Raw genomic sequence first — 13,222 nt, 5'->3', positions numbered from 1 at the left:
AGAACAGTAGTGATATAAACACCAGGCTTTGGAAAGCATTTTTCACAAAACATGAACTTTGATCGGGCCATGCTAACAAAAATAAGAAGCCAGACACTGTAAACTCCCTGTTCCTCCTCAGTATTTATTTCCTCACCTCTAAAAGGCAGGACTGCAACCCTTGCACCAAGCCCATTTTGGTGCATACTAACCATTGTCAAAGTCAATGTACTTGGAGATCTTGTGCCAGGTGCGGTAGTAGAAGTGCCGGACCTGCTCCTTGTTCTTCACCATGCTTGCTGGTTTGCCTTTCTTCTTGTATTTCAGGGCAATGTTGTTCTGGATAGCTTCAAAATCCTTCCCATGCTGAAGAAAGAATAAATCAAACAGAAATACTCAAATCCAAACCTGGATCTTGTTCTAAGTCAGGTCAAACAATGCGAGGGGCTTTGGGGTTCTTTGAGGGAAATTGGACTTCAATGGTCATAAACAAAATTTTTGGGGACCAGAACTCAAACGTGAAAGAATGACACTGGCTTCCTTTGTTTTAGATAAAATGCAATATGGATACCAAATTAATTACTTTCCAATTTCTTTAGCTGTTTCAAAATAAGAACAGTAAGCTGCTAGCAAATTGAAAAAATCACCCAACTTTACTGACAAATGTGTTAAGTAGCAGGACTGAAAACATTGATTTTCTCCCTGAGCGTTCTTTACTTTCCTCTGCATTTCCCCCACCACTTCTGACTAGAGTAAATGAAAAACATACTATATTTACCAGCTGCAGTTTTATTTACAGTACATTTCATGTTACTGTTACTAGGAGTAAAAAATTTGAGTTTCAAAAGACTTGATTTTATACACATTAACTCCTGCTACCACAAAATTTTTGTATTCGGAAAAGGTTGTAACTGATTTCAATACGAAGTATGAAAATCTTTTATGAAAGGCAGTGCCACAAAATGAATGGTAGGAGGGACTGAACAAACTGAGTCTTGGATCCACCTTAAAACAATTTTTAAAAAATTTGCTTCACTATTCAAAAAATATCAGTGAAATGGCTTAAAAATTACTTGCTTCCCAGGTATACTACTGCAATTCAGAGGAGTTAAAAAAACCAAAAACACTGTTTAAGTGTTCCTTTTGTCCACAAAACATATGCATATGATACCATACCTATGATGAAAAAAAATAATTCAAAAAGATGCACGTGTGCAAAGAAAACTCCCCATCACTGCTTTTTTTACATTGGGCATGTAGTTTCAAAACAGACAAGCTGTTGAAATCATCACAGGAACGGGACGAGCAGGAATCCATCATATAAAACATAAGAGACAGAAGAGAACTTCTTGTCTCTCAGCCCAAGGACTGAACTGGCTCTAGCCTCTTCAGGGCCAAAGATTAAACACAATTCTCTTTAGAACAGAGCAACTTTTCTTGTTTGGTATTATTACTGAGCAAGTGTGTTGCTTTTGAAAGTTCAGATGGGGACATAATTTTTTTAAATTTTAAACAGAACCATAATTAACTAACAACTGAACTTACTATAAACATTTATTAATAAAACTCAGAAATCTTTCCTGTGTATTTAAAGAAAAAAACACCAAGAAACTTGACACTTTTGACATGTAGTTCTGACAGACAGCTGTTTCACAGCCCCGTGTATGGCCCTACAAATGCTCATCTGTAAGTGGCCTTCTGCTCCTGCCAATCTCACCTTAATCAACCTTCTTTAGGAATATCCAGACTCTAACCAAAGCCATCTATGCCTGTTATTTTCTTCTACATGTACCTCATACAGTCCCTCAAAGAAAGTATTCTTGTCCTCCGTGCTCCATGACTCCCACTGCCGTCGGACTTTCTTCCCTTCTTCCTTCTCTCCTGTCGAGGAACCCAGGTTCCTTGCCGCTGACTTGGAATTCCCAGCAGGATTGCTGGGAGGAATTCCTGATGTGCCACAAGGTGCAGCCCCTCCATTATCTGCTGCTGTAAAAAACCATGACCAGAGTGAATATTAAACCAACAAGAGGATTCATGGATAGAGGTAAGGGAGTAACTCAGAATTTTCTTCTTTTTCACTTGACATACAATGGCAAATAACAATGTTCATTTTACAGGAATAAAATCTCAAAGCACAAAAAACAAGGGGAAGATTTCAATGGCTTAATTTTTTATTTCCAGAAGTAACACAGATAAGCAGGCATGTACCACAGCAGCCTCTAGCAGGTAACCCTTGCTGATGCTTATATGCTGCTGAGCCCTGCAGTCACTGCCCTGCAGGCAGGGGGACCTCCTGAGCAGTGCTGAACAGAGAGCTGACCAATGGAGCAAAGTGATGTCCATGAGGAAAATAGGCAGAACCGTGACATCCTTGTCATTGATCCTGCTGCCTCCGGAATAACTGTGGAAAGGGAAGGATTGAGAGATGTCGACTTCAGTTCACCACACAACAATAGATCAGCATTTCCACAATCTGATCCACAGTGTATGATCCTCAGGGCACCACCTCTGACATGGCCCATCTAGTAAAACCTCAGCTATCCAGAGGACAGCAAGTCTCAACCCCTTCTCCTTTCCCAAATCCTGCTGTGGCTATCAGAAAAAGGTACAGAGGTGTAATCTTGATTGTCCCTTTGTCAGTTATCAGCATCCAAAGAACATGGAAAAAGAGATATGAAAAAATAAGAACAATGCTGGATAAAACTAAGAGAATTTGCTGTTTACTCAAGTAGGGACTTGGAAAGAAAACGGGATGGAAAATCTATAAACAAAACACCATGCCTAGTCTGACACTGTATATCAGAGTGCTAATCCAGAAACTAAGGTAAACCCCCCAAAATGTACTCTTTTTTTTTTCTGTAAGAATATAAACATTCCCAGTAACTTATATTTCCAAAATAAATTATCTTCAATTTTATTTTAAAAAATTATTTAGGATTTGACTGTCCTTATTGATGCAGACGTGTACTTAATAAAGAAGTCTTTTAACACTAAACAATCACTGCTTATTATAAAGAATGCTCCTTACACTTTCCTTTTTTCCAGTTATTGGCCTTTACACTTTGTGTTTTACCCCATGATATATTTGCTTGCCTTAGTTTATTTGTTTATGCACCCAGTTTGTACAGCACAGTGGTCCCAATTGGTTTCCCTAACTTTTATATATATCAACATAATTCTCTCTTTCATATTTAGGCTTAAAAAGTTCAATTATCTTTTCTCAACTTCATGAAGCAGGTTTTTTTACCTGACAAAGCCACTGTTTTATATATATATACATACATACATATATATCTATACATACATATATATCTCATTCAAGAATCCAGAGATCCCACTTTGACAATTCTAACAGTATTTTTTTTAAAGTATCAGAAGAATCAGCTGCTACAGGCCCACCATGCTTTAGAGATTTAAAGACTTGTATGTAAATCTTAACAAGTCAGTTGCAATTTGAAAGTAATTCCTTTGGGCAACAAAATAATATTTTCTCCAAATCCTAGAGAAGGTGGTTTGCACAAGTAATGGAGAATATTTGAAATCAAACCTGGAAGTAAACAGGATGTGGGAAAGTACATTTTTTTCATGCATACAATAAATATTTACTTGATATAAAATATGATATTGTGACTATTTTGGAGTTAATATTTCTTTCATTTCCAGGGATGACTATTTGCCTCTTTTGAAAAAATTACTGTCTACCACAGGGAAGCATACAAGGCAAAACATGAAAACCCATTAGACATATAGAAGAAAATGCACTTATAAACAGCTTCTCAAATAAACAGCTTCTTTACTTCCTAAAGTCTTCAGCCACTAATAAAATAATTGAAACTTAAGCCATTTAATTCTGGCACTGTGGAGGTAAATCCTTTAAAAAAAGGAAACCACAAGAAAAAAACGGATCACTTTAACAGATGGCTGAGAAGAAACCCAACACAAACAGAACTGACACTTCCTCATCCTGCAAATGTGAGATTGGAACATCATAATTTGCACAGTAATGAAATACAAATCTTTGGTCAAGAAGGGGAAAGTCAAACAAGTCAGTTCCCAAACTCAATCTCCAATCTCCTGTTGCTACCAGCTCCCAACACAGAAGATGTCCTTTATCAGAAGACAGGTACAGGATTTCAGTCCAGAGGTACTATTCTTATCACAGATCTGTAACTACTGAGAAATCTTTCAGAGGAAGAACAAATGCAGGATTTGGGGGTTTCATTTGTGTGCTGGGTAGTTGGTTTTTGTCTGGGGTTTCTGGGGGAGTTTTTCTTTTTCTTTAATACTTACTCAAGTAAATAAAATCCTAAGTAAGTTGCTTGAACAGATCTTATCAAGGATTTTCTAAAAATTGTTCAGTACACTTGGTACACAAAGTTTTCCTTATAAAAAAGCATAAGAAGCTAAAATGTCAGTGAAGATTTTATGCTCTCATTAGAATTTAAAGTTCAGTTAATGTTCATTTATATTTTAGTGGTAGGTAAGAGATGGACTGAAGAGTTCTAATGGACACGCTGAGGACTCCATGAATTCAACTTCTGCAAAGGACACGTAGCTCATAATTGATAATTTGTTCTTTTATGCACACTTACTATTCCACAAGACAAACTGTAGTCCTGGGAATTTTATCAGAATCTTTTTTGTTTTAAACTCTTTTATAAATTACCATCCAGACAATTGTTCAGAGTATTGTATACGAAGATCTAAAAATCCGAATATCCTGTCACCTCTACAGAGCTCTTACGTGTCATTCAATTGTTTCAGGAACAAAGGCATATCCTCTATCATTCCTTTCAATAAACTTTCTTACCGCTGTGCATGGTAATATTTATCATCAGGTTATCCCAATCCATCTTAGAGCATACTGAACCTTGGTATAGCAACAGAGTACACTATATTCTAAAAAAAAGAACTATAGACCAGTTCAGGATAAAAGGCAAAAACGAGACCAGTCATACATCAATAAATTACCCCCCATAAATTCATTACTTCAATCTTACTGTATGCAATTCTTGTAACATACAGAACAGCTAATGAGATTTCATCCCCTCACTAATGACTGACGATTCTATTATTAATTCCCAATAATGGATGATTTAAAACTTCATCAATGCATTAAAACAAGGAGCTCCCCTGAGGCCAGCTATACCATTACTGCTTCAGAAAGCTGGGGAGAAGAAGAGGACTCACTCTTAACAACCTGCTGAGGTGTTTGTTCAATGTGAAATCATTTATAGAAAGGACAAGACAAAGACAAGCTGGACATTCTCCCACTGTCTACTCATCTTTCATCTCCCAGTCAGTGACCTAGACATCCACATCATTACAGCTGTAACAACTCCTTCTCTTTGCTCCAGGTACACCAGAGCACCAGCACTTGTGTACAAGGTACAAGGCTGTCATTTGGATATGACTGCCAGCATTTTCCCTCAGCCTTCCACACAGTTTGCAAAGACTCCAGGTTTTTGTACTCAGTATTTGAACTACAATGCCCAACAAAATCATGGGTCGGAACACCAGTGTTCCAGAGAAACATATTCCTTCCTTTTGTCCAGTGTTCTCTACCCATCTATACGTCCCATTATTTATTTATTATCCCGTAATTTATCTGTGACTGGCACACTATCATATCAAACTACATTCCCATGGAAAAAGCTGTCTCTGTAGTACAAAGCAAAACATAAACACTTGCAAAAATTTATATAAAGACATTTAAAAACTGCAGTTTCAGAATCTGATATGAAAATGACAAACAATGGAATACACGTTTAAAATAACAGACACTGATAGTATTAGGATCTCATACTGACTACTACCACAACTTCTTCCTTCTAGGTAGCATCTCAGAATCTGCCTTTCAGTCTTCCACTGACAGCTCTTACAGGCCAGCTGATTCGTATCTTCTGTGACAGATTACACACACAGAAGCTGGAATCCCCAGAGTATATTCTCACTACACCCTTGTATCCCAACATATAGGCTGGATTATAGGCTTAGCTCACAACATCTCAACTTCTCCAGGAGCCACCAGTCACTGTAGGTGGAGTGTTCATTTGGGAATATCTCTATAAACAAAATGGGGCATTCACACTCTTGCCGGCTGCAGTTCAAATACCAAATGCAAGGACTAACTCACTCCCCAAAGGGTGGGATGCAAATGTCAACCTGTAACAGACAAGTTCCCCACAAGTCAAGCTTCATTTTGCTAACTTTGTAACTGGAAAGGAAGTTTCCACCCTGCCTCCACAGGACACAGCATGGACACCTGAGAAGGGTGAGTCTAGAACAGCTTATGTCTTATGGCAGGGTTATGCCATAAAGCGTTCTTGTTGTGAATTAACATCCGAAGTTTGAAACACAGACTCACAGAATATTCTGAGTAGGAAGGGACCCACAAGGATTATGGAGTCCAACTCTTACATGAATGGCCTATACAGGAACTGAACCTGTGACCATGGCATTCTTAATATCATGCTCTAACCAACTCAGCTAATCTCAGGCTCAACTGGTAACTGTCCTACACAGACAATGGTAACCTGTCTTCTCCTAACTGCTAATAGTTAGAAAATTAGAGATAGTTGAAAGTATTAAAAGCATACAGAGTGTCAATTGTCAACCTGAGCCTTCTAACAAACCTATACTGAAGGCTTGCTTCTCTCTACGGACAGGATCTGTTTAGTACACAATGTATGAAAGGCAGCACTATCTCAGCTAACCCAGAAGAGCTATAAAAAAACCCCCATGGTTTATTATACATTTGGTCACTCCTCCATCTCCTGTAAATCACTATTCTCTTGCTCCTCCTGAAGAAAACACCCATAAAGCTCAATACAAAGTTCCACTTAACACTGTGGCCATGCAGCCTTGCAGGCAGGCATCTGTCAGAGCTCAGTACCTACTGCACAGAAGGAGAAAATCCTCCTCTTGTGGCATGGGATGAGATACTGTGGTGTCCTGGTCGTAAGCCACTTCAACAGGGAGGGAGGGAGAACTGGTGTAAACAGGATGGCAAAGAATGAATCATGTCAGGGTAGGATAGAAGGAAGAGGTATTAAGTGCAAGTGAGATGGACAGAATTAAGGAGAATGTCAGAACAATGGACTGTGCCACCAGGTTTTAAACAGTGGTTCATGTCTCAGTGAAATAATGCTGGAGGAGTAACATCTCAAATGATGGTTACAATATATTCTGCAACACACGAACTCAGGAAGTTACAACTGAACACACTGTAAGCACATACATCAGGTTTTTTGGTATCTACATCCTCTCTACAGAAGACAGTAGTTGATCTAACCCACATGCTACCAAACATGAAACAAACCAGACTGCTTTTTAGCAAGCTCTATACCATGCCAAAAGACTGAACACTTTAATTCAACTAAGCTTTCAGCTGAATAAGTCCTTTTTCAAAAAAGAACTGATTATTACCTCAAAATTAACGCAAATACTTGTTTGAGCCATTCTACACATTTTAGGAATAAATCCAGAACAGCATGAAAGACATCTTCAAGCTTCAGCTTATCACCATTAGGCTAGTCTTCCTGACTTCATTCTGCATTCAGAAAATGGATAAAAACATGAAAATGGCAATACTCTACTCTAGTTCAAGCTGCATCTACAGCACACTGTGGCCGTGTATTCCGATATGCCTTTTACCAACGTGGTCACAACACACACATGCATACATATTTCATCCACTCTGGCTTCATGGACCAAAGCCTCAAAACACACCCTAACACCTGTGCTCAGCAACCATGTGGCATACTGGTGTTTGAGAAGCAAACTCTCAAAAATGCCTCTTTTTCAGCAACCTTAATTGGTCTGCATCTCCTGCCTCAACAGACCACGCTGCATTGGAACTCCCCCAATAAACTGTCTCGACACCACTAGTCCTTCAAGTTTCTGCTATGGTTTCATGCAAGTTACTTGAAGACTTCCTTTCAAACCTTCATGCTTTAAAAGTCATCCATCAGTTGAAGTGTAGACTACAACCTTGAAAATACAATTAAAAGATGATGAACAGAGTATGATAATAATTCTAAAAAAAAAGCAGAGATTTAGACATTTGTGCAGAAAATTTGATAAACCTTCCCACAATTCCAAATGGATTGGCTCCTGAAGTGAAATAGTTTCCAAACTGTATTTTACTGTACTACTTCCTATGTAATTTTTGCCCTAAACTCAAAAGTGCACCTCAGTACACAAAAGGCAAGAGGCAGGATTCAAAGGTGCAATTAAAGAGTACATCAGGGCAATCTGACTATTAGCAGCATGTTTACACACTCCATGAGGCGAACTTGGGAATTATTATGAGCAAGCTTCCCAGAACCACAGTAAGATAAAGTTGAAAAGTCAGCAGCTGCTGAGTGGGCACACTCTTTTCAGTTTACAGCCAAGTTTACCAATAATTTGTCTGCTACAATTAAGGACCCTAAAAGCATGAATGTCAAAAGTAAAAACGAATTTGCAACACGCAGAAAAAAAAATACTGTTTCCAAAACTTTTCTGAAGACAAACCATCACCTGCTGAGCAACCACAATTTGAAAGAAAGTGCATTGATCACACTCCGTAAAAATTGGCAAGTGAGAGTCTTCCTTTCAGAATACAGAGGTTCTAGAAGTAGAATCACTTCAATAAAATGTTAAGGGTTACACAGCATTATTGAATGCCTATGACAGAAACAAGTTTCTGGTTTCACTGGACCAAGCATAAGCGTGGTCTGGTCCCTCCAGTTGGCCACTGTCAGAGTTACTTGTGCAGCCATCACCTTGACTTTGACATAAAGAATGCAAAAGCTTTCAGGTTCAGAGCTGATGCACTCCAGCTTTTCATCATTTTTATACTTACAGAGGGAGGAAAAAGTTAGTGGGACAGCTAAATGAAAGGATTTAAGTCCAATCTTTATTAGTCACCTCCACCTTTCCATTCATTCCCATCAGAAGCTGGCTCTGTGAGACACTTCGCTCGGAACACAGAGCACTATCTGATCACTAGGCATTTCACTAGGGAGAATTTAGACAAGCCTGGAAAACCTCTCATTAGGCATCTGTGAACATAAAGAGCTCAAATTAGAAAGGATCCCGCTCCATGGCTCTGTTCTCCAAAATCTAACAATTATAATCTCCACTAGATCAGAAAATCCAATCAATCAGACACATTCACACCAAATCTGGCAAGGCAGAGCTGTGGCTGGTCTTAAAATTGAAAAAGTGAAAGCACAGTCATAATTCTAGCACTGTCACTCCTGATGAGTTTAAGAAGTTCTCCCAAACCTGACAACATAGTACAGTGATCGCAAGCACTATCCATGACTGCTGAGTTAATATTTTCTGTTCTGTATGTAATTTTCTTATGTTTGTTTTGGAATCTGAATTGCAAAAGTAAATGAAATTTCTTTTCCTATTGTCTGGATATTCTTAGTTAAAAATAATTCTGCTGCTCTGTAACTGGAAATAAATGCTCATGTACAAACACGAATATACACTTACACAAACACACGTACTTGTTCACACATGTATGGACTTCCAAATCAATGGAATACTTTCAAATGGACATATTCAACTTGTGAATCACAGACAAGACATATTTCAAAGAAACACCTCCTCACATCCAATACTATTTACAATCCTGGAATTAATTATACATAGCTAAACACTCCTGGGTATTCCATTTCTTTATTTATTTGGTTTCATGCAACTGGAAGAAAAATTATGCAGGCCCTTCTGTTCTGTCCTCTACCACCACACAGAGCTTTCATTTAACATTCAAGAGATTAAAGAAGACTTACTAAGGTATTTAGAAATACTTTAGTCAATTATACCAAGTCTCAAGCAACTGAGTTCAAGAACATTTTTCTGATATAACAATAACTAAAATATCCCAATTTGCACTGCTTTTTTACTGCAACATAAAACGATTGTAACTGTAATGCTTACTTAATGCCCAGCATGTGCACACCCCTGAGACGGACAAGAGCGAGGTAACCTCCAAGACAAATTTATGCTACATGGAATTATACTTCAATTTAGCAGACAAGAGTAAATTTCATTATTTTAAATGTTGATGCAATCTTTGAGTGCTGTTTTTCTCAAAAATTAACAGAAAATAACACTTGAGTACTTTAGCACATGATATCCAAAATTAGGCTCAAGTACAGCTCAACTGCAGTGCTGAGATGTCATCAGTCACTGCTGAGCACACACAATAGCACCAAAATGTTTAAATATCCCTCCTGCCTTCCAGCTATTCAAGTTAGAAACAGCACCAAAAATAAAGTCAAATTCTTGTCTCCAGTGCTAAGTGGAAAAGCAGGTGTATGTACGTCTGTACCTACAGAGCTTCAGATGTATACAAACCAATCTTAATAAAAACTCAAATCACAGAGATTGCTCAAACTGCTGTGAAACAGGACTCCCAATACCTTAGAAACAAATATGCCAATATGAGTATTTCATTGCTGTTTCCAAAATAATTATTTGGATAACAGAAATAACTGGGGGAAATCACCAATGCCTTGTGGGCGGGACTTTTTTCCCTATGTTAACTAGCACTCAGTGAATATTTTGTTACTATCCAAGAACAGAATTCAGAGTGCAGCCACTTGATTACACAGCTAGCTAGAGTCTGCTTCCTAACAAAAATACAGGAATTTCCCAAAACTCAAGAGAGATGAAATAAAGACATTAAAGATTTGCTTCAATAATGTAGAATTTTTCCCTCCTCCACCTAAATATCCAGACCCTCCATTTCTGGAAGTGCAGAGGACAGTGGGCAGCAGAGAAGCTGAAGCCTTAGGACACAAAGAAGATTCAGCCATGAGAAACAAGCCCCAAAACACCTTCCCAAAACCAAACAAAAGATGGCATCTACAGAAAGAGAATTATATCCCACAGCCCCACAGGTGCCTCCCCTCTTTGCCATCCCCCTTCCCTGCATGTTTTTAGGGTGTCAAAACACAGTACCTTTGCCTTTCCCGGCAGTGCTGCTGCCTACCGAGGAGGATGCCTGGGAATCCTTCTTCAGTCTCTTGCTCTGAGGTCTGACACTGGACCTGAGAAAATGATGCTGGTCCTGGCTCTGGGAGGGCTGGAGAGAGGCAGGGGCCGGTGACAAGCTGGAGTTCGGTGGGGAGCTGCTGGTAGTGTTGCTGTTAATGATCTTCTCTTCTTTCTTTGTGCTGCTGCTGCCTGGAGCTGCCTCTCCTCCTCCTCCTGCCCCTTCTTCTTCCAGGGACTCCTCATCTCCTCCTGCTCTCTTGCCCAGCTTTTTCACCCCTTCCTCCCCGCTGCTCTCTCCCAGTTTCACTGTCATCCTGCAGGGGAGGAGAGGGAGAAAAGAGGGGGGTAACAGTCAGACCAGGGAGCCCCCCCGGGGAGGCAGAGAAACCCCTGGGCTGAGAGGGGAGAAGTTTAGCTGCAGAAATTCCTCTCAACATGGCCGCCGTTGTTTGTTACTAAATCCCCCTTCGTTTGCTGTCCCGACCCAACAACCTGTGCCGAGGGTGGGAGGGGGAAAGCCCCACCACAACCCCACCCAAACCGGCCCAAACGGCAGTCAGGGGACCCCGGCAGCCCCCCGTCTCTGTCCCGAAGGGCTCCGGGCCGCCTTTGGCCGAGAAATCGCCCGGCCAAACTCGGGCGTGTGGCAGCGCTCGCCAGCGCCGGAGGAGCGGTAGCCGCTGGGCCGGCGGAGCAGAACAGAGCGGGGAGTGGTGCTCCCCCATCCCATCCCCTCCCATCCCACCCCTCCGCGGCTCCCAGGCCCAGGGCTCTCCTCTCTCCTCACCGCGGAGCCGCAGCCCGGCCCGCCGCGGGGGGGGGATCCATGCTCTTGGATGCGGCGGCGGCTTCTCCTCCTCTGTGTGTGTGTCTGGGGCTGGGACTGGCCGAGGCTCCCGAGGTTCCCGCTCCCCTCCGCCCCCACCCCGCACCTCCCCGCTCTCCTTTCCGCCGGGCAGCCCCGACCCCGCCGCCCCCGCCAACGGCAGCACCGTGGGCCGGGTCTGTTCTGTCACCGGGAACGGGCAGGGACTGGCTCCCCAGGCCAGCACCCCTGCCTGCCGCCTCTGCTGGGAGAGAATTAATGCCACCCCATTTTTTTCCCTTTTTTAATTTTTTTTTTTCAATTTGGAGGTCAATAAACTTCAGATTCACCTACAGCGGTTGTGCACCCTTGCCTCGTTGCTCCTGACCATGCAGAGACCCTGGCCAAGCAGGGCAGCCCGGAACCCTTGTGCCAAGGGAGCATCATCCCTGGGCTTTCAAAGGCATCTGTCAACTTTCAGACCTGACATTGGGACCAGTTGCTGGGATGACTACTTCTTGTGCTGACTTCACAAATCCTCTCAATTCTGAAGGCTTTTTTCAAATACTTGGAACAAAATGTCAGATATGGACACAAGCTTAAGACATTAAATCACATTATCTGTTAAAACCCAACAACTGCTTTAATTTTTCCTAAAGAGTGTAAAAATATTACTGATAGCATATCTAAAAGAAGTCAACTTCCAAGAAAGAACCAGTTAGAACCAAGGAGTACTTGGGATGCAGCTGCCTTGACACTTTGGCAGGAGCCACCATCCAATTTCCCTCTAAAAGATAACAAACAAGAGAAGATATCCAACAAGAGGTGGAAATAGGTGGAAATTCTGAATATGACAAACACTGGAATCACTACAGATTAGGCTGACACCAGGATAACAAGGTTCAAACTAACAAAAATGCATCAACATGATATGGCATACAAATTCATCGAGTTACTGCTTAAGAGCTGTATTCCTACTATTAAAATTATATTTTTCCATCTAATTTTCAGCTAAAACACTGAATCCATCCAGAACTGTGTTGGGCAATGTTTTGCTCCTTGAAAACGCCCAATAAACTGCTCTGAACTGTGGATCTAAACTCACACTGAAATTTGGTTATTCAGTCACACGTCCTTAGTTACAGACTGGTTCTTCACTCACCAAAACTTACAGTTTCTAGTTATTTTGAGAACAGAAATATTCCAATTCTGACAGTGTGTGCTCAAAAACTTTGCATAAGCAAGGCTTAAATAGTTTCAAGCTTAGTTTTATTACAGCAAATTAAACGATGCACCCACCCACTGGCCTCCCCCAACAATTAGCAGGGGGGAAACGAAGACACACTCCTTGGGGACAGCTCCTTACAGGACGCGAGTAGCACACCCCAGGATCTGCCCCACTTCTCAACTGCTGGCTCCTTCCAGCATTCTGCCTAAGCC

General features: G+C 40.9%; 1 protein-coding gene across 3 annotated transcripts in view; it reads right to left on the bottom strand.

Moving 5' to 3' along the window:
• The window catches only part of CRAMP1 (cramped chromatin regulator homolog 1), a 49,012-nt gene that overhangs the window by 35,207 nt on the left and 583 nt on the right, over positions 1 to 13,222 (bottom strand). The window contains exons 1-4 of one of the 3 annotated variants that reach the window (XM_030957913.1): positions 11,765 to 11,859; positions 10,942 to 11,291; positions 1,772 to 1,965; positions 192 to 345 (exon numbers count right to left, since the gene is read on the bottom strand). In XM_030957913.1, coding sequence (XP_030813773.1) covers positions 192 to 345; positions 1,772 to 1,965; positions 10,942 to 11,291; positions 11,765 to 11,805 — 739 coding nt within the window. In that variant the 5' untranslated portion in view covers positions 11,806 to 11,859. Of the gene's footprint in view, positions 1 to 191; positions 346 to 1,771; positions 1,966 to 10,941; positions 11,292 to 11,764; positions 11,860 to 13,222 lie in introns of those variants that run through there. The other 2 variants (XM_030957914.1, XM_030957915.1) reach the window with 2 other exon arrangements.

The sequence above is a fragment of the Camarhynchus parvulus genome, chromosome 14, assembly GCF_901933205.1.
Source record: "Camarhynchus parvulus chromosome 14, STF_HiC, whole genome shotgun sequence".
Lineage (NCBI taxonomy): Eukaryota > Metazoa > Chordata > Aves > Passeriformes > Thraupidae > Camarhynchus > Camarhynchus parvulus.
Note: the sequence above shows the minus strand (reverse complement) of the source record. Positions and strands in the feature narration are given on the sequence as shown.